We start from the raw sequence: 25755 nt of genomic DNA, 5'->3' as shown, positions 1-25755 counted from the left end.
CAAGGAACACGTCGTCGATATAACAATACCACCTAACAATAGATTGTCTGGAAATGTCAGCGTGCGTGCCATGGAGAACCTGCCTCTCCCAGTAGCCCATGTGGAGACAGGCATAACTGGGAGAGAAGCAGGCCCCCATAGCTACACCCCTGACCTGTTGGTAATATCTATTGTTAAACAAGAAAAAGTTGTGGTGTAAACAAAATGAAATCATAGACAGTAACATGCGGTTGTGGTCAGCCATGATAATGGGTCTCAGTCCTAGGTAGAATTCTATGGCTCTGAGTCCGTCTTGGTGATTAATGCTGGTATATAGAGACGTGACGTCTAGTGTAATGAGCCACATATCCATACCCCACTCAATTCCCTGTATCTTTCTTACAAAGTCATTGGAATCTTGCACATACGATGGTAACTCCTGCACAAATTCCTGTAAGAAAGAGTCCACATAGATAGTAGTCTTCTCTAACAAGCCCCCACATGCTGCAATTATTGGTCTTCCTGGGGGCTTGTTTGGATTTTTGTGGATTTTAGGGATTAGGTAAAGGACTGGCATGACTGGATGATTATTCTTAAGGTATTTCAGCTCATCCATACTCAGAAGGCCAAAGGATCTCCACCCCATGAGCAAGGAATGGAAGTCCTCCTGAGCTTTTTTGACCATCGAAATGTCACTATGTCTATAACAGTTCAGATCATTCAATTGGGAGAGAGCTTCTTCAAGATATAATTTTCGTGGCCACAAAACTATATTCCCTCCCTTGTCAGCCTGTCTGACAATGACATTTGCGTTGGCCTGGATTTTTTGGATAAGACGCATGTACTGGTCATTTTGTGAATATCTCTTTCGTTTGGAGTTGAGCACTTTGGAATGTAATGACTTAATGTCTTTAACCACTGCATCGTGAAAAATGTCAAGATTGTCATAAATCATAACAGGTGTGAACGTTGAGCGCGGTTTAAAGGACGTTAATCCCCCCACCCCACTCGGCTCACCTCCAGATGTAACTTGTGAAGATGACTGCTCCGTTCTGAGAGATTCAAGGGCTTCCAGACCAGGTAAATCACGGGCCTGCAATCCATCTTCTGCAGCTACAGCCCTTGTGACGTTGTTGCGGGTCTTACTTCCAGCAAAATGCTTTAGTAGCTTGATTTTGCGGACAAATCTATAAAGATCAATTCTTGTGTCCGCATAATTTAGATCGCATGGCGGACAGAACGTAAGACCCTTAGATAGGATGTGAATCTCAGAATCAGATAGGACCATGTCAGTCAAGTTTACAACAGAGGGGGCAACGTCCTTCGCTATTTATATCTATATATATATCTATCTATCTATACTATACTATACTATACTATTATAAAGAGAGAACTTGCACCTTTTGGCCAGGTAAACTCAGGAACCACAGCACCAATCACAACACCCAATACAGCGTTGGAAAGGGCAGTTGCAGCAGAAGGACATAGGCTATGCAGACGCCCACCATATACATTTAAAATATAAAAGAACCGTGCCAGCAAAGTAGTCCCTTGTGGGCGTGTCTGCATTGTGCTGTGGGTGTGTGCTGGGGGCGTGACAATCATCGCTTGGGGCATTCCGTCAGGAGTGTTGTTTTTTCTTCCCAGGTTCTATACATTCCTGCTCCCTTTAAATAGTAATTCAGTGGAGGTCCCATTTTCTTAGAACCACCCCAAGCACAGTTATGGGCATAAATACAACTAAAAGGCCCTGCAAAGCATTATGGGATAAGCTTAGCATAATTTTTAGAATTCATGAAAGGGTTTCAATGTTTTTGAATTTTACTCATCAGGGACATCTTGGGACGACGAGGTGAACTGCAGCTTGATTTATAATATTTTAAATGCTATTGCATTTGCATCATCAGGGACTTCTAGAGACATGAGGTGAATTGCAGCTTGATGTGTAATATTTTAAATGCTATAGCATTTGCCTGGTAATATGCCCCAATGTTTTTACCGATTTAAGAGTGAATCAGTGGGTCTCATCAGGACCTGGTGCAAAATATAGAGGCATAAAGTAAACCCTCATTAGAATACAGAGAAATGACATCTGTTCTTTTAGATAGTTGTCCTGAACCCTCCTGGTAGAAACATAATAAAGTTGGACAGACTGATGAGAGCACTTAGTTGTTCGGCGGAAAAAGAGCTCCTCAGACATGTGCGCGAGACAACTTTATCGTCATTCTGTCAAGGCCGACATTTTACCCCAATCTGTCATGGACGCTTGCTAGCAAAATAACTTCCCGGTTTTAAGTCTTTCAACCCGATCCAGCATGGACGCCACGCCTCTCATTCCAGTGACGTCCAAACCAATGGCGAGCCATTCTAAACCAGTGAGGTGTTTGGTTTGTCGGATCTCAAGCAGGGCGTGGCCGAGGTACTAATATTTGCATATTTTCTGTGCAATGCCATGGACTTCTTTTCTTTGTTTTTCTTTGTTAAATTGTCAATAGTCACTTATTGTAGTACCCTCAGATCTTTTACTCCTTTCCATTTCAATCAACAATTAATATATTAAAGGGGACCTATCATAAGTAGGTATTTTTTAGCGCTACCACGTGAAATTGCACTGTCCACATTTAGAGTAGCTCTTTACTATTTGTCTAGAAGGTTTCTTACAAAGAGAAGCCGCCACATCACTGAATCGAAAGATATGAAGACAGTTTTCACTTTTGATTTAGGACGGTTGGAACGCTGAAAAATTGTATTGAGATAGTAAGATCTTAAAAAGAAACTCGTTTTAAAAAGTAGTGGGAAGTATTGTTACGGTCCTTTTATGGATATGTCTTACTGTACTACTCAATGGAGGGTGTTGTCAGCAGACTTTATATAAACGAGTACAGTGAGGTTCACAGCAGAGGCACCCCCCACATGGTCGCACCGCCCGAATCCCAATAAATTCAGACCACACCAGTTTATTTTATGGAAGAATTAAGGCCGCAGTTTATTAGGCATTTATCACTTACAAGCGATCCTTTACAAGCCATTATTTCTGTTTTGGCGACCGTGCGTCCTTACCCAACCAGCTCTGCACTGTGCCCTACATTCAGTGCGGCTCTCTTTACAAAGTGACTTGTCACCGTCCTTAACCACCAATGCCTCTGCACTGTGCCCTACATTCAGTGCAGCTACCCTTGCCCAGGCCACCCCCTCCCTGGGACAAACCTTTTCCTTTCTCTCCGGGCAAGCTTCTGCTTCCGGCCCGACCGGGTAACCTTTTACCTCCGGTTTCCACACACTCCTTGGGTAAGCGTCTGCTTTAACCCAAACCGGATGGCCCCCTTTGCCACCGGTGTCCAATCACTCCCGGGTAACCAGCCGGTTCCCACCCGGCCGGGTGACCTTTTCACTTCCGGGGCCCACACATTCCCTTCCGGGTTGGCGTTTGTCCCCGCCCCCCGCCCGCGTTGCGCCATTAATTGTTTACTTCCGGTTCACCTGAACACAGGGAGCTCGGGGAGCTTGCCAGTGACCCCCTGGGTCCCGCCTGCCCCATTTGTAGTCTGAGCCCTCTGCGCCACCTGCTTTTTGTATTCTTCTTGGATCGCTTTGTAAGTACCGTCTATTGTCCCTTCTTCCGAAACCACAGGATCTCTTGTAAGCCCCATATGCCTCTGCGACTACTCTCACCTCTTTTGTCTATCCCCCCCTTCAATTCCTGTCCCTCCAAGGGTGGGTGGGCGGGTCTTCTCCTGCCAAAATTCCCCGGAGAAAAGAGGGCCTTGTGCCCGGTGCCCACCCTTAAATAGCCCTTATCCCCCTACACATTCCTACCTTAAATTTATGGCTGAGCTGGCCCAGCCCCAATGCTTGGTGGGCCCGTTCTTTTCTCTTTCCCTGCCTTTGCTCCCCTTATCTCGAGCCAATCATTGGGTGCTCGGGCTCTGCCTCCCGGGGGTGGCCTCCACTGAGACCCCCGGTCCAGCCACTGTCCCCCCTCCCCCTGGGGAGTGGGGGGGGGCCGAACCAAGGGGCACAGCAGAGGCACCCCCCACATGGTCGCACCGCCCGAATCCCAATAAATTCAGACCACACCAGTTTATTTTATGGAAGAATTAAGGCCGCAGTTTATTAGGCATTTATCACTTACAAGCGATCCTTTACAAGCCATTATTTCTGTTTTGGCGACCGTGCGTCCTTACCCAACCAGCTCTGCACTGTGCCCTACATTCCGTGCGGCTCTCTTTACAAAGTGACTTGTCACCGTCCTTAACCACCAATGCCTCTGCACTGTGCCCTACATTCAGTGCAGCTACCCTTGCCCAGGCCACCCCCTCCCTGGGACAAACCTTTTCCTTTCTCTCCGGGCAAGCTTCTGCTTCCGGCCCGACCGGGTAACCTTTTACCTCCGGTTTCCACACACTCCTTGGGTAAGCGTCTGCTTTAACCCAAACCGGATGGCCCCCTTTGCCACCGGTGTCCAATCACTCCCGGGTAACCAGCCGGTTCCCACCCGGCCGGGTGACCTTTTCACTTCCGGGGCCCACACATTCCCTTCCGGGTTGGCGTTTGTCCCCGCCCCCCGCCCGCGTTGCGCCATTAATTGTTTACTTCCGGTTCACCTGAACACAGGGAGCTCGGGGAGCTTGCCAGTGACCCCCTGGGTCCCGCCTGCCCCTTTGTAGTCTGAGCCCTCTGCGCCACCTGCTTTTTGTATTCTTCTTGGATCGCTTTGTAAGTACCGCCATGCCTCGCCAGTAGCTATCGCTGCCTGCGAGGCCCCCCCATGCCTTAACTGCGGCCCCATTCCTGCAAACTACCAACAGCCCCTTGCATACAACACTGCAAGCATATTTCGTAGCAGGACATCCGTCCCAGTGTCAGAAAGGTATACCCCATCCGCTCTGTAATACTGCGGCTGCCGCAAGTTAATCAGAGTGTGCCTGATAATCCCTAAGCCTGCCCCCTTTAGAAATTTGACCATCAAGCTATTTAGCCTCTTCCTTGACAACTCCATGCCATTTTGGGAGCGCGCACCAGCCCATACCATTCTAGGAATAATCTCGGACCATACTACTTCCGTTGAGCCCATGCACTTGGCTAAATTGGTGAGATCCTTCTTTAATGTGTGAAGCAGGTCACCCCGCCCCATCTCTGGAAGATCATTTCCCCCTAGGTGAATTACTAAAATACTCGGATCCTTCGCACCTGCGCGCAATTCCTCAATGACACCCCACAATTCTCTCCAGCGCAAGTCCTCTTTTCCGAACCATTGCACCCTTGTCCGTTGAAATGGGAACGTAGCATTCCACCCAAGGCAGTGAGCTCTGTTAGCCGCCCTGGACACGTATGAGTGTCCGATGACCCACACTGTTTTGTATTCTGTGAATTAGAACAGAAGCACGGAAATGTTCAGTACACGTCACCCATCATCCTTTTATTATACATAAAGCTTGCTGTACAGCATGTATATCCGATCCCCCAATTGAATAACCGCAACACATGTCTTTCCAATTTCCCTATCTGTCTGCTGTTGGGCGAATGTACCCCTTAAACCTGTCCGATTCCCATCTGCCTATCTTTTTTATTCCTTCCGCAGCCATGCCCTCCTGGAAGGCTGTGGTGGCTGCCCCAATGCGAAATGAATGTGTAGTGTAGTGACACCTTTGGAGGCCGGATATTTGCACCGTTGCTGCTAACACCCTTTTAAACTGATAAAGTGTTAACGGAGTCCCATCCCTGTGAGTGAGGAGGTAGCTGTTCCTATCCGCACCTTCCCGCTCCTGCAAGTACCCTGTTAAAAGCATCACTGGGCAATATGAGCTGTGCCCCTCCATCCTGTTCAGTGTGATGCACTGTCCCCTTCCCACCTGATCTGTCTTAGATTGTCGCACCAGAAGGGACACCTGGTGTGTGCCTATGGATATGTCCTTCACTAACAGGGCCCTGTTGCTTTTGTCCCCTTTCGCCCTGGCTATTAGTTCACTAATGCGAAAGGCCCCAAAAAAGGCCAGAGAAAATGTTAGTCTGAACAACTTACTCTCAGACTCCGAGTAACACACCCTAGGGATGTTGTCCATTAAAATTTTTAGTGTGTTAAAATCAATCGGGGACCTGTTGTCCTGCTTCTTGCCTTCCTTTTTGGCCCATCCTTTCAATGCTGCCCTAAGCACAAAACCCTTAGTCGGATCCTCCAAACCCCTTATCTTTGCATAGTATGCTATTGCTGCGAGGTGCTCCCCCACCCATGATCTGGATTTTCCGGCCCCCTTGGCCCACACCACAAACTTTTTGACCCGCATCCCCAGTTGCTGCACATTGTCCGGAAGCATGGAAACCTCCGGCGTCATGTTTTGGAAAGTGTCCACACAGCGCCGATACCGGTGTCTTGTTCCCACCGCTAAAGCCTCTTCAGCCATATTCTGTAGTTCCTGTTCTAATGCATTATTCTCCAGTAATCCTCTTTGAAGGGAGTCATTTCTTGCTGCGCCTCTGGCCATTCTGTACGGAATCTTTCCCACTGCAAGCGAGAAAGAGCATCAGCTGCCTTGTTCTGAAAACCTGGCACATGCTTAGCTGTTATCTGAATATTATACTGGAGACATTTGCTCACTAACTGCCTTAATAAGCCCAATATTACGTGACATGACGCCGCCTGATTATTAATTGCATGGACGGCTGCCATGTTGTCTGACCTGATGACCAAATTCTTGTTAGCCAAGGTGTCTGACCATAATGACAATGCCACTACAATGGGAAAGAGTTCTAATGCTGTGATATTGTTGGTGAAGCCACATCGTCGCCAGGCAGTTGGCCACCTTTTGGCACACCACGCAGACCCCAATATTGCCCCAAAACCTCCTTGCCTGGAGGCATCTGTGTACAGTTGCGCCCTCTCATCCGCCGTCCATAGCGACAGCCATATCCTGACCCCATTAAAACTTTGGAGAAAAGACAGCCACATCTGCAAGTCTTGCTTCAGCCCCTTCTTTAACCTGATAAAATGATGTTTCCGAGTCATGCCTGCTGTGGCCCCCGCCAGCCTTCTTGAAAAAACTCTCCCAACCGGAATGACCCTGGATGCAAAATTGAGCTTGCCCATCAACTCTTGGACGTCTTTCAACGTTGCCTTCTCCTTTGCCAATACCTTTTTGATAGCTGCTGCAAAGTCCTGTACTTTCCCCACTGGGAGGCGTGACTCCCCTCCCTCCGAATCCAACTCTATCCCCAAGAATGTTAACTTAGTTGTTGGGCCTTCAGTTTTTTCTGCTGCTAATGGAACTCCCAAGCCCTGTGATACGACCTTGAAGGCCTCCAACGCCTGAGCACATTCGGGTGAGTTGGCCTCACCTACAAACAAAAAGTCATCCAGATAATGGAGCTTGCCACCCACTGGCTGGACTTTGTTCGTGGCCCACTCTAAAAAGGAACTAAATGCCTCAAAGTAAGCGCAGGAAACCGAACAACCCATGGGCATACACTTGTCATAATACAACCTATCCTTGAAATGGAACCCCAGCAAATGAAAGCTGTCTGGATGCACTGGTAACAGCCTGAAAGCTGCCTCAATATCCGCTTTTGCCATGAGGGCTCCCTTCCCCGCCTGCCTGACTAACTCGATGGCTTCGTCAAATGTTGCATAGGAGACCGTGCAAATATCCTGGCTTAGCCAGTCATTTACTGAGTTACCTTTGGGATAAGAGAGGTGGTGAATCATTCTGTATTTGCCTGCTTACTTTTTTGGAACAATACCTAGCGGAGAAATAATGAAGTTCCTTAAAGGGGCGGTGTCAAAAGGGCCTGCTATTCTCCCTAGCTGCAGCTCCTTTTGTATTTTTTCTGCAACCACTTCCGGAAGCTCCTCCGCTGAGCGGAGGTTCTTAGATGATCTGCCCTCTAAAGGACCACTGTAAGGTATTTTGAACCCTTCCTTGAAACCCCAAAACAGTAGCTCCCTCTCCTCAATCTTTGGGTATCCATTTAAAAGTGTTGCCAGCAATTCAAAATTTATTGGGGATGGGCCTTTTGTAACCTGGCCCAGACCATGGCTAGCCCATGAGGGTGGCGCCCGCTGCATCTCTAACGATTGTTTTGCATGCCACAGCGGGATGGTCTCCGCCACACTGGGCGCACCCATGCCGAAATCTGCATTGTACCCCCCAGGTGCAATTGCCAGCGTTGAACAGCCGACATGTATTATCCCTCTGTTTACGTTGTAGCGGCTGTTTGAAATCATCTGCCCCCTTTGGCCCTCGAAATGCCTGCTGCTGCTCCTGTTGAGGCTGTTGCTGCCTACCCATCATCTGTCCCTGTCCTATCCCTGACCCTGAGGAATTATCCACTGTCCTCATGTAGTTTTGACTCTGCTCCCCTTGATGCCCTGCCGTTGTTTGCCCTGCGCCCACTAGGAAGCCTACCGCCCTCAGCGGCTGCTGGCCCCTGCCCGCGTTGAATTGCCCATTTGCGAGCCCATTGCTGCCTTGTTGTAGCTGCCCCCCCGCCTGCATTGTGGACGCTGCACTACCGGTACCCACCTGCTGGTCAGGCCCCACTTGTGTGAACTGTTGCCCTATTGGTCCCAAATGCTGTTGCAGCGTCTGTCCCCCACTTGCCTGATGCTGCATGGGACCTGTCCATGTATATTGCTGCCCCCCGCCACCCAGAGGGGCCTGTTGACATGCCCCAACTACCGCACCTTGATGCTGGGACCCCACCATTGATCCATTACCCGCGTATGCTACCCCCTGCTGAAACTGCACCTGTCCTATTTGCTGCTGTGTGAATCCTGCCCCTACTTGTTGACCCAACCCATATTGCGCACTCACCCGCGAATGCGCCTGTGTATTGTTAGCCTGCCAACCCTGTCCCGCCGACGTTGCGCCCCAGTGCTGTACACCATTGTCTGCGCCCGCCAAACCTATACCATAACCTGCTTTGGACCCCATCTGTTCCATCCATTCCTTAGCCTCTCTTTCATCCCATGACATAGCAGGTGATTCCTCCATGCGTTGGCGGAAGTTGAGGTCATATTGCAGCCATCCCATGCCTCCGTATCGCCTGAACCTGTCCAGGATGGCTTGGTTGTATCTATTCAACGCTGGACCTTGCTCAGGGAACTTCTCTAACATTATTGCTGCTAGCAGTGCAAATGCGTCTAACCAGTTGTTAATGTTCTCCTCCGGCCTGATCCTCTTCCTATCCTTCCCTTCCTTGCCGGGTCCAGCAACCCGTAGCGTGTCTACCCCCCTGCGCACATGCTCCAGTAGTGTGAAAATATCAATGAACTCCCTCCTCCAAACTCTCTCTTTAACCTCCAGAGGTATGTGCCATGCTTCTGACTGTGGCCCGTTCAGCCCCCCTAGCCCTACCTTCCTTGGCAGCGTTGTATTTCTGTCATTATCTTGTGATGGCTTTGACAAGGGATCCCTTCCCAGGATCGTGGTGCTACCCTTTAGCGCCTGAGCCGCTCCTCTCCTCCCCCCCCTACCTCGCCCCCCTGTTCCCTGCTCCCTCCCTCCCAGACTAGCGTTGGGGAACCCTCCTGTGACCCGCCCTTCGTTGTTTCTTCATCAACCACCACCACCTCCCCCTTCTTTGTACCAATAGGCTTATGCCAATTATCCAACAGTTTTCTAATGACTTCTGACAACTCACCTAAGGAACCACTTTCAGCTGTTAATGCCCCTTGTTTACTCGACTGGTCTTTGCGCAAATTTGCCGCACTTTGTGCATCATCACCCATAAATGCTGTTGCTGTTATGTCCTCTGTGTGTAACCTTGCCTTTTTGGCTCCTGTGACAGCTCCACCACGCCCCCTCGCCTTCTTCTCCATACCCCGTTTTTCCCCTCGTGTCGCTGCATAGGTATGCCCATTAATAGGAGAAAAGTCCCCTTGCAACCCCTCCACGTCCTTGCATTGTCCAACGCCTTCTGTGGCCTGTCCTTGCATTTGAGCCATTGCCAGCTCCCAACCTTCCCAATTCTTTGCCTTTGCTATTGATGCAAAGGTGGCCCACAGCTGTTGAGCATCCTGGCCGCGGTTGTATTCCATTCCCGGGACCACCCCGCTAGGTCCAGCCTCCTCGTTTGCTGCTAGTTCCAATGCACCGCCGTGAAACATCCCCTCCTCTCCCATCCTTATCCGGTGTGCCTGGAGCAATCCCGTTCACGTCACGTCACGACCCTTTGTGCTCGTTCCTGACCCTTTGCCCAGTCAGTGACCTCCGCCACTATTGGCCCCACTCTGTTCGTTCCTCTGTCCTTCACTGTCCACTGTATTCGAACCGTATTCACTCTATAAAAGAAACCACATGTTAGTTCTCATCATTGGACACCCTTGTATATAGCTGCCCTCGCCTACCTCCAGCCCTTCACCCCTTTTTTCGTGCGGCAGCCTCTCCGTCTGTCTATGACACGCCCTTAACCCCCTATCATCCTTCTCCCTGCCCCCCTGCCCCCCCTACCCCTGCCGGCCCTGGTGGAGGCGCACTGGGGAAGGGGGAGGGAGGCGGTAGGAGTTCACCATTCTCCCAACTCGCCCCCCACCCCAAACCCCCGGCCTTAGCCTTGCCCGCTCTCCCCAGCGCCGAATACCGACTCCCCTCCTGGTCCCCCCCCCCCTTTTATTGCCGTGTTCTTCCTTTACTGCACCCCTTCGCCTTGACCCCTACCCCTTGCGTGACCTACTCATACTTTCAGCGTCATTACCGTGACATTTCAACCACCATAAGCCACGCATTATACTTCTTCAACTCGCAATGCAGACGTGGGAACCTATAACTCAGACATTCCGCCCATCTGAGCAACGAGAGACTCTACGATGTCTTACCACTGCTGCAAAGTGCCAGTAATGCAAGGTCGCTAGGATGTGAGATATGTCCCCCAACGTGGAGGGGCACTAGGATGTGAGATATGGCCGCTGTGGCTTATTGGTCCCTTTGTCTATGCGCATATTATTTGCTTTCAGACAAAACGGTGTATTCATTGGCCCATGGATTAAACAATGGGTATGCGATTATGCTACCCAGTGACAAGTTTAAATGACCAGCAATGGAGGGGCCCCTCAGTATATAACTGCATAATAGCGCATTAGGCTTGGGCCTGTAGCTGCGGGGTGGGAGGGGCGGGTGGGGAGTTAGAGCTGGTGGGCTTGTTACAGAGCACCTTGCTCGAGCATGCAACTTGTGTGTATCCTAGCATGACAGCTCGCTTTTTTTTTTTTTTCCCTGCACCATGCCCGCACGTGCCTTTGGCTGGCAGAGAACAAGCGCCTCGAGTAGAGCACAGCGCCTCCCTCTCACCCGCAGTGCTTCTAAGCACAAACCCCGGCAACGAGGCCAAGCGCCTCCAGTAGAGCACAGCGCCTCCCTCTCGCCCGCAATGCTTCTAAGCACAAGCCCCGGCAACGAGGCCAAGCGCCTCCAGTAGAGCACCGCGCCTCCCTCTCGCCCGCAGTGCTTCTAAGCACAAACCCCGGCACCGAGGCCAGGCGCCTCCAGTAGAGCACGGCGCCTCCCTCTCGCCCGCAGTCCTCCTCCGCACAACCCCGGCAACGAGGCCCATCGCCTCCAGTAAAGCCCAGCGCCTCCCACTCGCCCGCAGTTCTTCTCAGCACAAACCCCGAGCAGCTCGGCCAAGCGCCTGGAGTAGAGCACCGCGCCTCCCTCTCGCCCGCAGTGCTTCTAAGCACCAACCCCGGCAACGAGGCCAAGCGTCTGGAGTAGAGCCAGCGCCTCCATCTCGCCCGCAGCACATGTGTAATCCTTTTTCAGCAAGCAATTTAATTCCCTTTTGCCTAAATTACGCCGTGTTGTCTAGGATGAGCCATTCCTTCTTGTTGTGGCCCTAAGGGGGGGGGCAGCAACTCCTTGCCTGCACCCTTACCCCCCCCCCCCCCCATCTGCCGCTCCCGACCATGCAATTAGCCATGCAACACATCCCGGCCATCCCACGCAATGAAGCGCTTCATCCCACTCCCTATGACGCTCAGCCATGTGCAGAAGCAGAACCCAAGGCAGGCTCAGTCTCGCTGGCTCGTTGCCGTTCTCATTTGACGGATAGTAGGGAGGGAAGGAAGTGTAGGATGAGCGGGAGTGACGATCTTTGCCCAAAGCTCGAGAAAAAAGAGGGGGGGGGAGGGGGGGGGGAGTCGACACTCTCCTTTCATGTTGTCTTCCTTGGCGCACTTCTGCAGAGACGTCCTCCTTCAAAAACGCCACAAGCCACCCTATTAACCTTATCTGAGAAGCACTCACGCCTTTGTGTAAAGTCTGCACTGTATAAAACGCGCCAATTACATACATAAAATTGCACGTCCCTTCGCCTTGAAACTGTGCTCCCGCGCCTTGCCATCCCCGCATCCTTCAACCGACCAGCTCACCCGCAACTCGAATCCGCCCCCCCCCCCCAATTCTCACGCTCTTAATGGCGCATCCAAGCCTTCACGTGTAGGCCCCTACCCTTCCTTTTATCACTCTCCTCCTCTCTGTCGCCATTGAAACCTCACAGAAACTTCCCACAATTATGCATCAACGCACACCGACAGTGGCCCAAAGAAGGCATTGCGACCGCGCCGGACCCCCCCCCCCCCCCCCCCGCCCCCGCCCCCAGCACTGAACCCCATCCCAATCTGGCCAGGAGAAATGAAGGGCCCGTGCCCCCCCCTTCCAACCTCTGCTTCTGGGCACAGTCGACTCGGGACCCCGTCGGCAGCTCCACTCTCGGATCCAGCCTCCCCCTGCCGCCCCTATTTGTGCTGCTCCAGACACCCTAGCAACTCTTCTCCATCTTGCGCAACCTCCTTTCCTGAGCCCTCCTTATGCATCATCCTATATCTATTTATTTATTCATCTATCCATGCGCCTCTACACAGTCGCCATTTCTTGTATCGCTGTCCCACGCTAGTTTCGTTATTACATATTTTCTTTATTTATTTATGTCATCTGCTCGCAATTACGTAAAATAAAAAGCTACAACCTAATAAAACATTTGTAACTTCCAAACTGCCAACTTGAGGACACAATCGTATCTTCAGTTCGGGCAAAATGGTGCCCGGCGTACATCCTAGACAAATACAAATACTGCTATATAAGTCTGCTGTACTGGAGGCTATCGTTTCTTGGCGCCTTAAATAGCAAAAGTGACTACCAGCCGCTCATTATGCTGAATGATGACTTCTTCCCTGGGGAGATTTAAGAACGTGTTCATGTGTACACACCCATCTTTGCAGCAGTCGCCCAGCGAGTTGCAAAAAAAAAAAAAAAATCAAAAAAAAAAAATAGGCGTGAACTTTGCGCGTGAGCCTAGCCCGCCTGAACCTAGAAACCTGCTTTTTCGGCCTTAGACCATCCTTGATTTTCATGTTATTTTTGTCCACGGCACCTTTATTGGCACGGCACTGGGGCTGAACTATGTACAGCGTTAATGTACATTACAGAACAAAAAAAAACAAAAAACATTTATTTAAACTCCACGCAAAGACGGACTCCGCTCGTGACAACTGACTAACTTTGCACACGTTCAATGAGCCATGAGGGACGACGGTCATGTGAAGCGGAGAGACCATGCCCCAGAAGCGCGGCCACCCGCAGCAGGATTTACAATCAATGCCCGGGAGAAGCAGCCGCGTGACGAGGGACAGGCCCCGAGAGACCAAAGTGAAGCCGTGAAAGACACAAAACCCGTAATTAGACAAGCCACAGCCCAGGAGTGCAGATACCGTAGGCGCAGTGTACACACCAGAATTACCCCCTACCTTACACAGGCTTAGCACGGAGGCAGAGTTGTCCTTTCACGCAGTCCTTACCCACGTTCTAATGCTTTCATACCATCTTTGCCTTATACTACCATGAACATGTAAAGCGCTCCGATACCTCTGGGTCTAGCCAGCGCTATATAAAACTTTTAAAATAAATAAACCACCTCTCGACCGTCTGTAATGTATGTAGCGCTTACTACCCAGCGCTTCTAGCTGGTACACAGCTGCTGTGCAACCCAAGCTTTGGGATTAAACCCATAGTTTGCTACTCGTTATTCGGGTTAGTTTAGTGCGGACTCCCCCCGAAGGCGCCACTGTTTCTCACTATCTTTCACCCCTGCCCCCTTTCGTGAAGCGCCCTGACACCCCGGGGAAAGTCCGCTCACACAAAATGCACAACCCAATAACCCCCTGACTTTCGTCCACGCTCCGTCATTCCCATCAGCCCGCGTCGAACACCATCCTACATGTGAATGTCATACAGTGAACTGTCTTATGTATTTTATTAACTCGAAAGGAGTTTCGTTCAATTTGCACTAAGTCGTCATATTCCCCCAGCACATCCGCGTTACACACTCCCTTCTCTATCCACCATTCTGCTCACTACCACTGCCGATCTTTTTTTCAGCTGACCCCTGCCTCCTTATTCTGGGGGGGGGGGGGGAGCGTTCTCAACCTCTTGCCGGCACTTCCAAGGCTCCCCGCACCCTTCGCCCCCTCCTCCCCCACTCCCCTTATCTGCCGCTCCCTGCTATGCCTGGTGGAGTGGGCTCCGCGCCCCCCCCCCCACCTCGCCAGCCCTTGCCCTCGGTGGCCCTCCCTGCTCTCCTCCTCCTACAAATTCCTTTCCTCATTCCCTGCCTCCTGTCAGTAACCACCTACGCTGTGTCTTCCCAGGCCGCCCAGTCCCGCCCCCCACCTTGTGGCACCCTTACCGTCCCCCCGCCCCCTGTTCCTCTCGCACCCTCCCCCAACCCCCCCCCAGCCCAAACCCGCCTGAATTTCACCGGGACCGCGCCGGACCTTGTAAGCCTCCTTCGTTCAACTTCGTGCTATCCCTTCCTGGCAAGGTGAAACTTATTCCGTTCACTCTGCTAGGACCCCCCAAAGGCAACCAAGTTCCGTATTACCCCATCTAAGCCTCATTCCTGCCGTAAACTTTTACTACCTATTCGCCCCGAGTGCCAATCCAACATCTGCTGATACTACCCATACTTAGCTCTTCTTTATTCCGCTCCCTTTGCGTTGGAGGCCTATTCTCCGAATAGCACTTAACTGCACGTCTCTCCCACGCTCCCATAACCCTAACTCCCCACTTTCTGTCTCCTGGACGGCCCCAAACCTAATTCATCCCTCCTTTGCCCTGCCATCCGCCCCCCATTATGCTTCCTCGCTTGGCGCCCTTTTCCGTCATCCTTGTATGTCCGTTCTTGCGCCTCCCATAGTCCCTCCGCACCTTCCTTACCTAGCCCTCCCCCAACATCCCCCCATCCTCTAAGCGCTGTAAAGCAGGCAAATCAATGTACTGCGACTTAGCCTTCCGCCTCGCGCAGGTCACAGAGTGAATCAGCTGGGGCCAGTTTATCGCCTATGAAAACCCTGTGTGTGAGTTCCGTTTGGTGCTGTCCCTTATGCGTTGGTACTTGTGACTTTTCACTGAAACCTATTTTATTTCTCCCCCTTCATACTGCCGGACAAAACAGTGACCGCTCCCTCTGCTATCCCTCTCATCCGCTTGACGCCCGGAGGCTGCGCCTTCCTTCGAAAACAGAGCCCCCAGTCCCCAGAGCCAGCCCCCCCCCCCCCTCTTGATACGCCAAATTTCGATCCTCAGCCCCATGACCATCAGAGGCATCAGAGGCATCTACTATCCGCCCCCATCTCAGTAACCTTTGAGCCAGCATCCAGCCCTTCCACTCCGTCCTCCTTTCCCGCCGCCTGGGGGTGTGTGCACCTCTACACTCGTATCCTGGCTCACATCCCCAACCGCCCCATGGAAGAGAACACCCTGTACTTCTGGCCACAATCCCACCTTGCCCTTCCTTATCAAAAGGGCTCGGCTAGGCGGCCGGTCCTTTAGCTTTCTTGCTCCGCAGCTATGGAATTCCTTACCGGTGTCCTTGCGAAACACCGCTAACCTGCTTGCCTTCAGAAAAGACTTAAAAACCTGGCTGTTCACTGGATAATCTGCCCCCTCTTTAGGCCCCTGCTCTTTTTACTGTTATGTTTTCCAGCTCTTTCTTTGGTCTGGAGCACAAAAGCGCCGGGACACTCCTTTGGAGTAGCCGTTGCGCTATAAAAGTCCCATTTAACATAACATAACATAACATAACATATTCAAACCTCGCGCTCGAGCCCTCCCGTGGGCCCCCCTTCCCCAGGACTTCGCACCTGACTGACCCGTGCTCGGCCTCCCCCCCCCCACTCTGCTATTGTTGGTGCCTGGGCACTCTGACGCCCTGCCCCAGAACTCCGCCTCGCCCTCAGCTGTAGACGCCTGACCCCACTGTCCCTTGCCATTAGAGCCCGCGCTACGGACCCCAGCGCCCCGCCTCCCCACTTCCACAAAGGTCCCCTTAACCCATCCATTGCTTGTTAATGTTGCGGGGAGTCTTTTAACTTGCTACTCCCACCCCTCCTTACATTTCTTAATACTGCACACTCTCTTATGACGTCCCTTCCTTTCTTTGTACTCTGCACACCCAGCCCCCGCACCGACCCCCCACCCTTGCTACCCCACACGTTCTCTTCTGTACCCACTATACTGCAGCCCACCCTAGACCCGCTGCACCTCTTCTCCTAGATTTGCTGCTAAATAGAATGGTTTGCAAGAAGTTGTCCCTCCAGCGGTAAATAAATGATTGCAACGAGCTAAAAGTTCAACAAAACAGACTTGCACAGTGTTAAGTAGCGGGCCCTGGGCCCACTGGCTAAAGAGACACTGACACTAGTGACATCACAGTCGAGGTGCGAAATATGGATTCCGCGAGGGAAGGCCGAGGCCGAGTAACAATTTACTAAATATCTCTGGAGGAGCAGGAAGAGGCGCAGTACCACTGGCAGTCCCCAGAGGTCCCTGTAGAGTCTGAATAGGGCTGCACGGACACAGTACCGCAGGCTGTCCCCAGAGGTCCCTGTAGAGTTCTATAGCAGCAACTACACTGGTGATCGCAATAAAGGCCAGATCTCTGCTTTGAAATATATATATAGATATATATATACACATATATATATATATGTATATATATATATATATATATATATATATATATATATATATATGTTCACACAAAAAAGCTCCCCTTTTAGAAGTACCACTCTTGCAGGAAGGCAAATATTCCGCGTTTATTTAGCAGGAAACAGCACAGTGAAGGTGTGGTGATCTGTATTATGCAATACTTGTTATTATGCAATACTTGTTGGAACTCCATGATGTCACCAGTGGGTTCTTCTTGTACTGTACATTCTCCTCCTGTGTTCCCTGTTTGGCAGTTGCAGCTGCCCTTCCTGTCCTTCATGCTGGACGTCTCTCTTCTCTCCTGAATAAACATCTTAACTGCAGTTCCTGTCTCAGTCCCATCTTTACACTGACGACGAGGATGGTCAGCTGTTCCTCAGCTGTTGGATCCACTCACAGATCATCTCCAAACGAAACGGTTTGAACTTCTGAACATTTCCTACATCTACAATCTACTTCATTGTGAGTACTCTTTCTCATATTATCCTCACCCGCCATCCTAGAGAGCCGTCGCAGCCACCCAACTTCCTTCTACTTTTTGCCTCGTTCTGCGCTCCAATCAAACCTGTCTAGCGCACTTCCTTACGCATTGTTCAACTGCCTCGCACCATCAGCACTCCTCCCAGCACTACGTGTGACTTTTCCCCGTTACCTTTGTTGCCTGCCTGTGTGCCTGTGCCTTCCGACTCCTTTCCGACCACCTTCAAGTTCAGCGCTAGCACGCGACCTGCGAGACGCCCTATACCAGCGCGCATTTGGTTTCCCCAGCAACCAGATCTGCACGTTCGTTCAGCGCCAGCACGCAAGGCAAAACATTATTGTTTCCCTAGCAACCAGCAAGACGCTTTTTGTGCCTGTCACCACGTTATCTCGACGTTCCTTATGACTCTCAAAGACTTTACGTCATAAGAGCTTCTTGTTTTATTCTTATCTTCATCACCTTTGTCTCATCGCACAACCAACGCACACAGCTCTTGATACGCTGATGTGCACAGCTTTAAATACTTTTCTACGCTAACGTGCGCTATTCAAGCACACAGCTTAACTTTTCTACAAGGAAGTTAACCTACATTCTCACGCTGATGTGCACAGCCTATTTCATGACCTGAACCTATTTTCAGCACCAGCACACCGAAACATTTATTATCCACATGCTGACGTGCACAGCTGTTGCACGCATTTTATCTACACGCTGACGTGCACAGCTGCTGCACGCATTTTATCTACACGCTGACGTGCACAGCTACTGCACGCATTTTATCTACACGCTGACGTGCACAGCTACCGCACGTATTTTATCTACACGCTGACGTGCACAGCTACTGCACGCATCTGAACTACCATATTTACAACAACAATTTTTTTTTTTCTTTTTCTCTCTTCTGTTATTTTATTGTTCTCCTTTTGTATTTTATTCCTTCAACCTAAAGGAAAAATAGAAGATCTCGCAATGCAAAATGTATCTCCTCCTGCCCCTTTTCTTCAGACTCCTGGAGATCCTCCTCTAGAATGGAAACTTTGGTTGAGATCCTTTATGGCCTATTTAGGGGCAATTGATGGTCTTAGATACCGTGCAGAAAGAAAAAAAAGTCTAATGTATTATCATCTTGGCGTTGAGGGGCAAAATGTTTTTGACCATCTACCGGTCTATGTTCCACCTACTGGCGAAACTCCCGATGAATTTGAAATAGCCATAGCTAAGTTAGACAAGTATTTTGTTAAAACTAAAAATATGGTTGTACACCGTTATAAATTTTTCACTAGAGCTCAAAAGCCCGAAGAAAGCATTGATACTTTTGTTACAGCTTTAAAAATTCTTGCGTCTAAATGCGAATTTGACAATTTCACTTCTCAACTTATCAGAGACCAGCTTGTTGCTCTTGCAAACAAATCCAAGGGAAACTTTTGTCCTGCAAAGATCCCTCTCTTGACAAAGCAATTGATATAGCCAAAAGTATCGAGACATCTTTAGAAGATTCAAAACAATTGGAAGTTTCTCTTTCCAATACCTCCATTTCTAGTGCTGTTTCCACTAAGGTGCCCTTTCCCATCAAGTCCCCCATTTCAATTCCTCGTGACTCTCGTGGCTATTTCAAAAGAATGGGTAACACCAGTTTTAGAAGACCCTTCACCCCTAATAGACAATTTAACCAAAGTACTTTCTGTTATAGATGTGGCTCTTCTTATCATGCTTCCAACTTTAAAAATTGTCCTGCTGCCAATCAACAATGCACTCAATGTGGGAAGAATGGTCATTTTTCAAGGGTCTGCATGAGAGGAAGAAGAGGTAATGTACGCAGCGTCATGTGTGAAAATGATTCCTTTCAAGACTCAAATCCTCTTGAGTTCTCTACTGAACATTCTGAATGTGATGTGTCCAATCAGGAATATGTTGTTGTAGTGAAAGATAATGACACCATCAGCCGTACCTTTCTCGTTCCTGATCCTGAAGTTGATGCCACCATTGACAGTCACCATATCTTACTACTGGTAGACACCGGTGCTCGCATCACCATTGTTTCCCATGAAAAGTATTTTCATTTTTGGCAAAATAAATGTCTACTTCCTCCTGATGTCCTTTCTGTGGCCTTTGAAGGAAGCAGAATTAACCTTTTAGGTTATTTCTTGGCTGAAATTTCCATCTTTGGCAAGTCCATTAAAGGGAAAGTCTATGTTGCCAAACGTGGTATCAATGTTCTAGGGCTTATACATCAGGCAGAATTTGGTGTCACCATTAAACCTGGCTTACCCAATCCTGTATTCATTGAAGGGTGCAATTCTTCTTCTCCTGCATCTTCCCCCATCTGCAACATCTTCAATAGTGAATTTTGGGAGCACAAATATAAAAATTTTTTTGAAGATCGCTTAGGCAAGATCACCAACTTCCAACACTTTATCAAGGTCAAAGATGGTGTTTCCCCAATCAAACACAAGCTGAGGAACGTTCCCCTCAGTATCAGAGAAGATTTGTCCAAACACCTTAAGTCGTTATGCGAGCAAGAAATCATTGAAAAGGTAGAATCCACATTATGGCTTTCTCCCATTGTTCTTGCCAGAAAAAGGTCTGGCGATCTCAGGATGTGTGTGGACTTACGCAGTCTCAATGAAGCTATCTGGGTCGATGGTTTTCCCCTCCCTCGCATTGAGGATTTGATAGCTAAAGTAGGCTTGTCCACTTGGTTTTCTAAACTTGATTTAAAGGCGGCTTACCACCAGATTGAGTTACACCCACTCTCTCGACATCTCACCGCTTTTGTAACTCCTGATGGGGTTTTTCAGTTTCGTCGCCTTCCCTTTGGGTTGGCGTCTGCCGCCGCTGTTTTTCAGCGTATTATGTCTGAAATGTTTGAGGAACTCTCCAATGTTGTCGTCTTCCAGGATGACATCCTTATCTTCACCCAAACTGAACACGAACATAATTTAGTCATTGACCAAGTTTTCAACATCTTGGAAAAAAGAGGTGTTACCCTACAAAAGAGTAAATGTGTGTTCAAAACTAGAGAAGTAGAATACCTTGGTCATACCATCTCGGAATGTGGTATTAAGCCCAGGCCAGGTCTAGTTAAGAGTATCATTGACGCCCCTGCTCCCTCTAACAAAGAGCAGCTTCTGTCCTTCCTCGGTCTCTGTGAGTTCTACTCCAAATTCATGAGAGACTACGCCAAGACCACTGAGTGTTTTAGACTTTTACTCAAAAAAGGTGCCACCTTCAGCTGGTCTGATGAGTGTGAGAAAGGTTTCCAGCTCATCAAAGAACACATCACCAAGGCTCCTGCTCTTCAACCCTTCAATGGCAACAGAGAAACTTTTGTCACTGTTGACGCCTGTGAATATGGCCTAGGAGCTGTCCTCTCACAACTAGCCTTTGGTAAAGAATTTACTGTGGGGTTTGCCTCCAGGACTCTTCGTCCTGTCGAGCGCAAATATTCTGTTATTGAAAAAGAACTGCTGGCCTGCGTTTGGAGTGTTGAAAAGTTTAAATCTTACTTATGGGGCAGACCATTTGTTCTTCAAACTGACCACCGACCTCTTGTCGACATTCTTTCCGGCAGAAATGTCAAGCGCACAACCGCACGGTTGGCTAGACTCTCCACTAAACTTTTGGAATACAACTTCAAAGTTGTTTACATTCCTGGGGGCAAAAACAAGCGTGCTGACTGTCTTTCCAGGTTACCCATACAAGAACCCAACGAAAATGAGTGGGAAACAGAAATTGAAGAGTGTTTTGTGGCCAACATTTCACAAATTTCCATTTCCTTTGCTGAGAATGATTGGGTTAATGCTGTTGAGAATGATACTGTACTTAAGGATGTTGTCTCTTTCATACAGAAAGGTTGGCCCAAGGAAAAATCTCTTTCCCCTGAGCTTCAAATTTATTGGAAAATCAATTCCGAACTTTCCTTGGAAAGTGGCAAAATTGTTAGGGGCAATAAATTCATTCCTCCCTCTGTTTACCGGGAAAAAATTATTGCTGATGCTCATTCTGGTCATCTGGGTGCCACTATCACCAAAAGAAATGTCAGGTCAAATTTCTGGTGGCCAAGAATGGATAATCAAATTGTAGATGCTGTCAAACTCTGCACACGCTGTAACACCAGCGATAAAGTCCTTGTTTTAGAAGGTGTTTGTGATTCTGTTGTTCCTCCACCCAGCAGAGCTTGGCAAAAAATTGGCCTGGACTTTCTGGGTCCATTCCATGTTCTTCCCAACACTTCCAAGTATTTCTTGGTCCTCGTCGATCATCTCTCCAGGTGGGTTGAGGTTGAACCTATCAATATCCCCAATTCAAAGAGTGTTATTGATTGCCTGACTAAAATTTTTCTGAGGGAGGGTTGTCCAGAAGAAATCCTTACCGACAATGGGGTTCAGTTTATTTCCATGGAAATGAGTGTTTCTTTGAACAATTGTTGCATCAAACACACTAGAACTCCCTTGTATCACCCTCAGAGCAATGGCAAAACCGAGAGGTTCAATAGAGTTATTGTTGAATGTGTGCAGGCCGCCTTCAATTCCAATAGCTGTATTTTCCAAGCTGTAAAAGATCTTGTATGGTCTTATAGAATTTCCCCACATGTTGCTACAGGCTTCTCCCCCTTTGAGTTGATGAGAGGAAGGAAAGCTTCTTCCCAAGCTTTTCCCTTTTGGATGGTCAAAAGTCTCCACAAAGGTTGTGACTTGGAACTGGCATGGGATTGTGCCAACAAGAAATCTTCCAGTTCTCTGCCTTGTGACATGGAACATGTTAAGAGGTCTTTTCATAGTATTCATGCTGGTGACTGGGTTAAGATTAAGAACCCTGTCACTGTTAAAAAAGGTCTTTCAAAGTTCCTTGATTCCCAACAAGTTGTGGAAGTTCGCAAAAATGCTGTCAAATTGTCAAATGGAAATTGGTGGAGCACCTCCCGCGTTGCCAGAGATCCCTCTCGTGCTTCTCGTGCAACTGTTCCTTCCCCCAATATCCAAGTTGATAATGGTTTAAGGAAAAGCTCTAGGTTGATTGTTAAACCCAACAGATTTCGTGACTATGTATGATTTACCATTCATTGTAGTTTTATCTTGTTTTTTTTAGAAAGAGGGGAGGTGTGTGGTGATCTGTATTATGCAATACTTGTTATTATGCAATACTTGTTGGAACTCCATGATGTCACCAGTGGGTTCTTCTTGTACTGTACATTCTCCTCCTGTGTTCCCTGTTTGGCAGTTGCAGCTGCCCTTCCTGTCCTTCATGCTGGACGGCTCTCTTCTCTCCTGAATAAACATCTTAACTGCAGTTCCTGTCTCAGTCCCATCTTTACAGAAGGAGAACACAGTCCAAAGAATTCTGTAAGCCTGACGCGTTTCATGCTGTTGAAGCATTTCCTCAGAGGCTTCTATTTACAACACTGCGTGGAGCACCAGCCTGATTATAACCTTTTGCACCTGCCCCAGTGGGCGTTGGCTCACCCAGAGCCTTCTGGTAAAGGTAGAGCCTTAATATCGCTCCAGTGAGCTGCTCCTTCACATTGTCCATAATTCAAAATTAAAATGCCCCAGTGGGTCTGGAAAATGTCTCACCAACTCAGCGCTGCTAATTCACACCTGCCACACGACCTTCCTGCCCTTTGCATTGCTTGCCGAGTAGCTGTAGCAAGGTCCACTTATAAGTAGCAGGGCTCCTCCACGACCGGGAATCGGCCTTATTAAATGTTCACACAAAAAAGCTCCCCTTTTAGAAGAACCACTCTTGCAGGAAGGCAAATATTCCGCGTTTATTTAGCAGGAAACAGCACAGTGAAGGAGAACACAGTCCAAAGAATTCTGTAAGCCTGACGCGTTTCATGCTGTTGAAGCATTTCCTCAGAGGCTTCTATTTACAACACTGCGTGGAGCACCAGCCCGATTATAACCTTTTGCACCTGCCCCAGTGGGCGTTGGCTCACCCAGAGCCTTCTGGTAAAGGTAGTGCCTTAATATCGCTCCAGTGAGCTGCTCCTTCACATTGTCCATAATTCAAAATTAAAATGCCCCAGTGGGTCTGGAAAATGTCTCACCAACTCAGCGCTGCTAATTCACACCTGCCACACGACCTTCCTGCCCTTTGCATTGCTTGCCGAGTAGCTGTAGCAAGGTCCACTTATAAGTAGCAGGGCTCCTCCACGACCGGGAATCGGCCGTATTAAATGTTCACACAAAAAAGCTCCCCTTTTAGAAGAACCACTCTTGCAGGAAGGCAAATATTCCGCGTTTATTTAGCAGGAAACAGCACAGTGAAGGAGAACACAGTCCAAAGAATTCTGTAAGCCTGACGCGTTTCATGCTGTTGAAGCATTTCCTCAGAGGCTTCTATTTACAACACTGCGTGGAGCACCAGCCTGATTATAACCTTTTGCACCTGCCCCAGTGGGCGTTGGCTCACCCAGAGCCTTCTGGTAAAGGTAGTGCCTTAATATCGCTCCAGTGAGCTGCTCCTTCACATTGTCCATAATTCAAAATTAAAATGCCCCAGTGGGTCTGGAAAATGTCTCACCAACTCAGCGCTGCTAATTCACACCTGCCACATGACCTTCCTGCCCTTTGCATTGCTTGCCGAGTAGCTGTAGCAAGGTCCACTTATAAGTAGCAGGGCTCCTCCACGACCGGGAATCGGCCGTATTAAATGTTCACACAAAAAAGCTCCCCTTTTAGAAGAACCACTCTTGCAGGAAGGCAAATATTCCGCGTTTATTTAGCAGGAAACAGCACAGTGAAGGAGAACACAGTCCAAAGAATTCTGTAAGCCTGACGCGTTTCATGCTGTTGAAGCATTTCCTCAGAGGCTTCTATTTACAACACTGCGTGGAGCACCAGCCTGATTATAACCTTTTGCACCTGCCCCAGTGGGCGTTGGCTCACCCAGAGCCTTCTGGTAAAGGTAGTGCCTTAATATCGCTCCAGTGAGCTGCTCCTTCACATTGTCCATAATTCAAAATTAAAATGCCCCAGTGGGTCTGGAAAATGTCTCACCAACTCAGCGCTGCTAATTCACACCTGCCACACGACCTTCCTGCCCTTTGCATTGCTTGCCGAGTAGCTGTAGCAAGGTCCACTTATAAGTAGCAGGGCTCCTCCACGACCGGGAATCGGCCGTAATAAATGTTCACACAAAAAAGCTCCCCTTTTAGAAGAACCACTCTTGCAGGAAGGCAAATATTTCGCGTTTATTTAGCAGGAAACAGCACAGTGAAGGAGAACACAGTCCAAAGAATTCTGTAAGCCTGACGCGTTTCATGCTGTTGAAGCATTTCCTCAGAGGCTTCTATTTACAACACTGCGTGGAGCACCAGCCTGATTATAACCTTTTGCACCTGCCCCAGTGGGCGTTGGCTCACCCAGAGCCTTCTGGTAAAGGTAGTGCCTTAATATTCTTTGGACTTTGTTTTTCTTCACTGTGCTGTTTCCTGCTGAATAAACACGGAATATTCACCAGCCTGCAAATGTGGCTCTTCCAAAAGGGGTGCTTTCTGTGTGTTTAATTGAAAAACGGCCGATCCCGGTCGTGGAGGAGCCCTGCTACTGAAAGGTGGTCTTTGCTGCAGTTACTCGGCTAGCAGTGTAAAGGGCAGGAAGGTCGTGTGGCAGGTTTGAAATAACAGCGCCGAGTATGTGAAACAATTTCCAGGCCCATTTGGGTATTTTAATTGTGGAACACTGAGCAATGCGAAGGAGCAGCTCACTGGAGTGACATCACTACACTACCTTTACCAGAAGGCTCTGGGTGAGCCAACGCCCACTGGGGCAGGTGTAAGGGATTTAAATTAGACTGGTGCTTCACGCAGAGTTGTCAAAAGAAGCCTCCGAGGAAATGCTAGAGCAGCATGAAACGCGTCAGGCTTACAGATTTCTATGGACTTTGTTTTTCTTCACTGTGCTGTTTCCTGCTGAATAAACACGGAATATTCACCAGCCTGCAAATGTGGCTCTTCCAAAAGGGGTGCTTTCTGTGTGTTTAATATATATATATATATATATATATATATATTCCAGCCAAACGAGTCGCTGTAGAACCTCGCCACTTGCCAAAGGCGGGCCTCGGATGGGATAGCGAATCCCAATATCATCCAACCAACAACCCTCTCCAGTAAGGAAAAAGAAATCCGGGCCACTTGAAAGTGCAAAAGCGTGATTTATTCAAGGCTTTCTCGACGCGTTTCGCAGTAGGTCTGCTTTTGGAAAACAGACTACCTGTAAATACACGGGCTGTGTCCTATGTAAACAAACCCTCGTTATGCAGTAGAATGGACCTAAATCAAATAGTAACGGTGCACAATATAATAAGGAGTTA

The 25755-nt window shown here is 49.0% G+C and overlaps 2 protein-coding genes and 1 pseudogene across 2 annotated transcripts; 1 reads left to right on the top strand and 2 right to left on the bottom strand.

Annotated features, from left to right (window-relative positions):
• The first annotated feature begins 2601 nt into the window (after positions 1-2601).
• LOC147746909 (U7 small nuclear RNA) lies at positions 2602-2654 on the top strand (annotated as a pseudogene).
• A 2826-nt stretch (positions 2655-5480) lies between these two features.
• Positions 5481-10118, bottom strand: LOC147746907 (uncharacterized). Its single transcript, XM_086925066.1, has 2 exons — positions 9616-10118; positions 5481-6481 (listed from the first exon to the last, which is right to left on the bottom strand). The coding sequence occupies exons 1-2, from the start codon at positions 10094-10096 to the stop codon at positions 5481-5483; spliced, it is 1482 nt and encodes a 493-aa protein (XP_086781192.1). The 5' UTR covers positions 10097-10118.
• On the bottom strand, positions 6675-7685 carry LOC147746908 (uncharacterized). The gene is made up of 2 exons (XM_086963876.1): positions 6828-7685; positions 6675-6708 (listed from the first exon to the last, which is right to left on the bottom strand). The coding sequence occupies exons 1-2, from the start codon at positions 7676-7678 to the stop codon at positions 6675-6677; spliced, it is 885 nt and encodes a 294-aa protein (XP_086820002.1). The 5' UTR covers positions 7679-7685.
• Positions 10119-25755: the final 15637 nt, after the last annotated feature.

The sequence above is a fragment of the Lissotriton vulgaris genome, chromosome 1_1, assembly GCF_964263255.1.
Source record: "Lissotriton vulgaris chromosome 1_1, aLisVul1.2, whole genome shotgun sequence".
Classification (NCBI taxonomy): domain Eukaryota; kingdom Metazoa; phylum Chordata; class Amphibia; order Caudata; family Salamandridae; genus Lissotriton; species Lissotriton vulgaris.
Note: the sequence above shows the minus strand (reverse complement) of the source record. Positions and strands in the feature narration are given on the sequence as shown.

Excerpts from the sequence above, each read along its gene's own strand:
- LOC147746908 (XM_086963876.1), bottom strand. The coding sequence starts at position 7,678 with ATGATTCACCACCTCTCTTATCCCAAAGGTAACTCAGTAAATGACTGG. Across the intron at positions 6,709-6,827 it reads CTGTACACAGATGCCTCCAG|TGGCATTGTCATTATGGTCA; the intron begins GCAAGGAGGTTT and ends TTCCCATTGTAG.
- LOC147746907 (XM_086925066.1), bottom strand. The coding sequence starts at position 10,096 with ATGGGAGAGGAGGGGATGTTTCACGGCGGTGCATTGGAACTAGCAGCA. Across the intron at positions 6,482-9,615 it reads AGCTGAAAGTGGTTCCTTAG|TGGGAAAGATTCCGTACAGA; the intron begins GTGAGTTGTCAG and ends TCTCGCTTGCAG.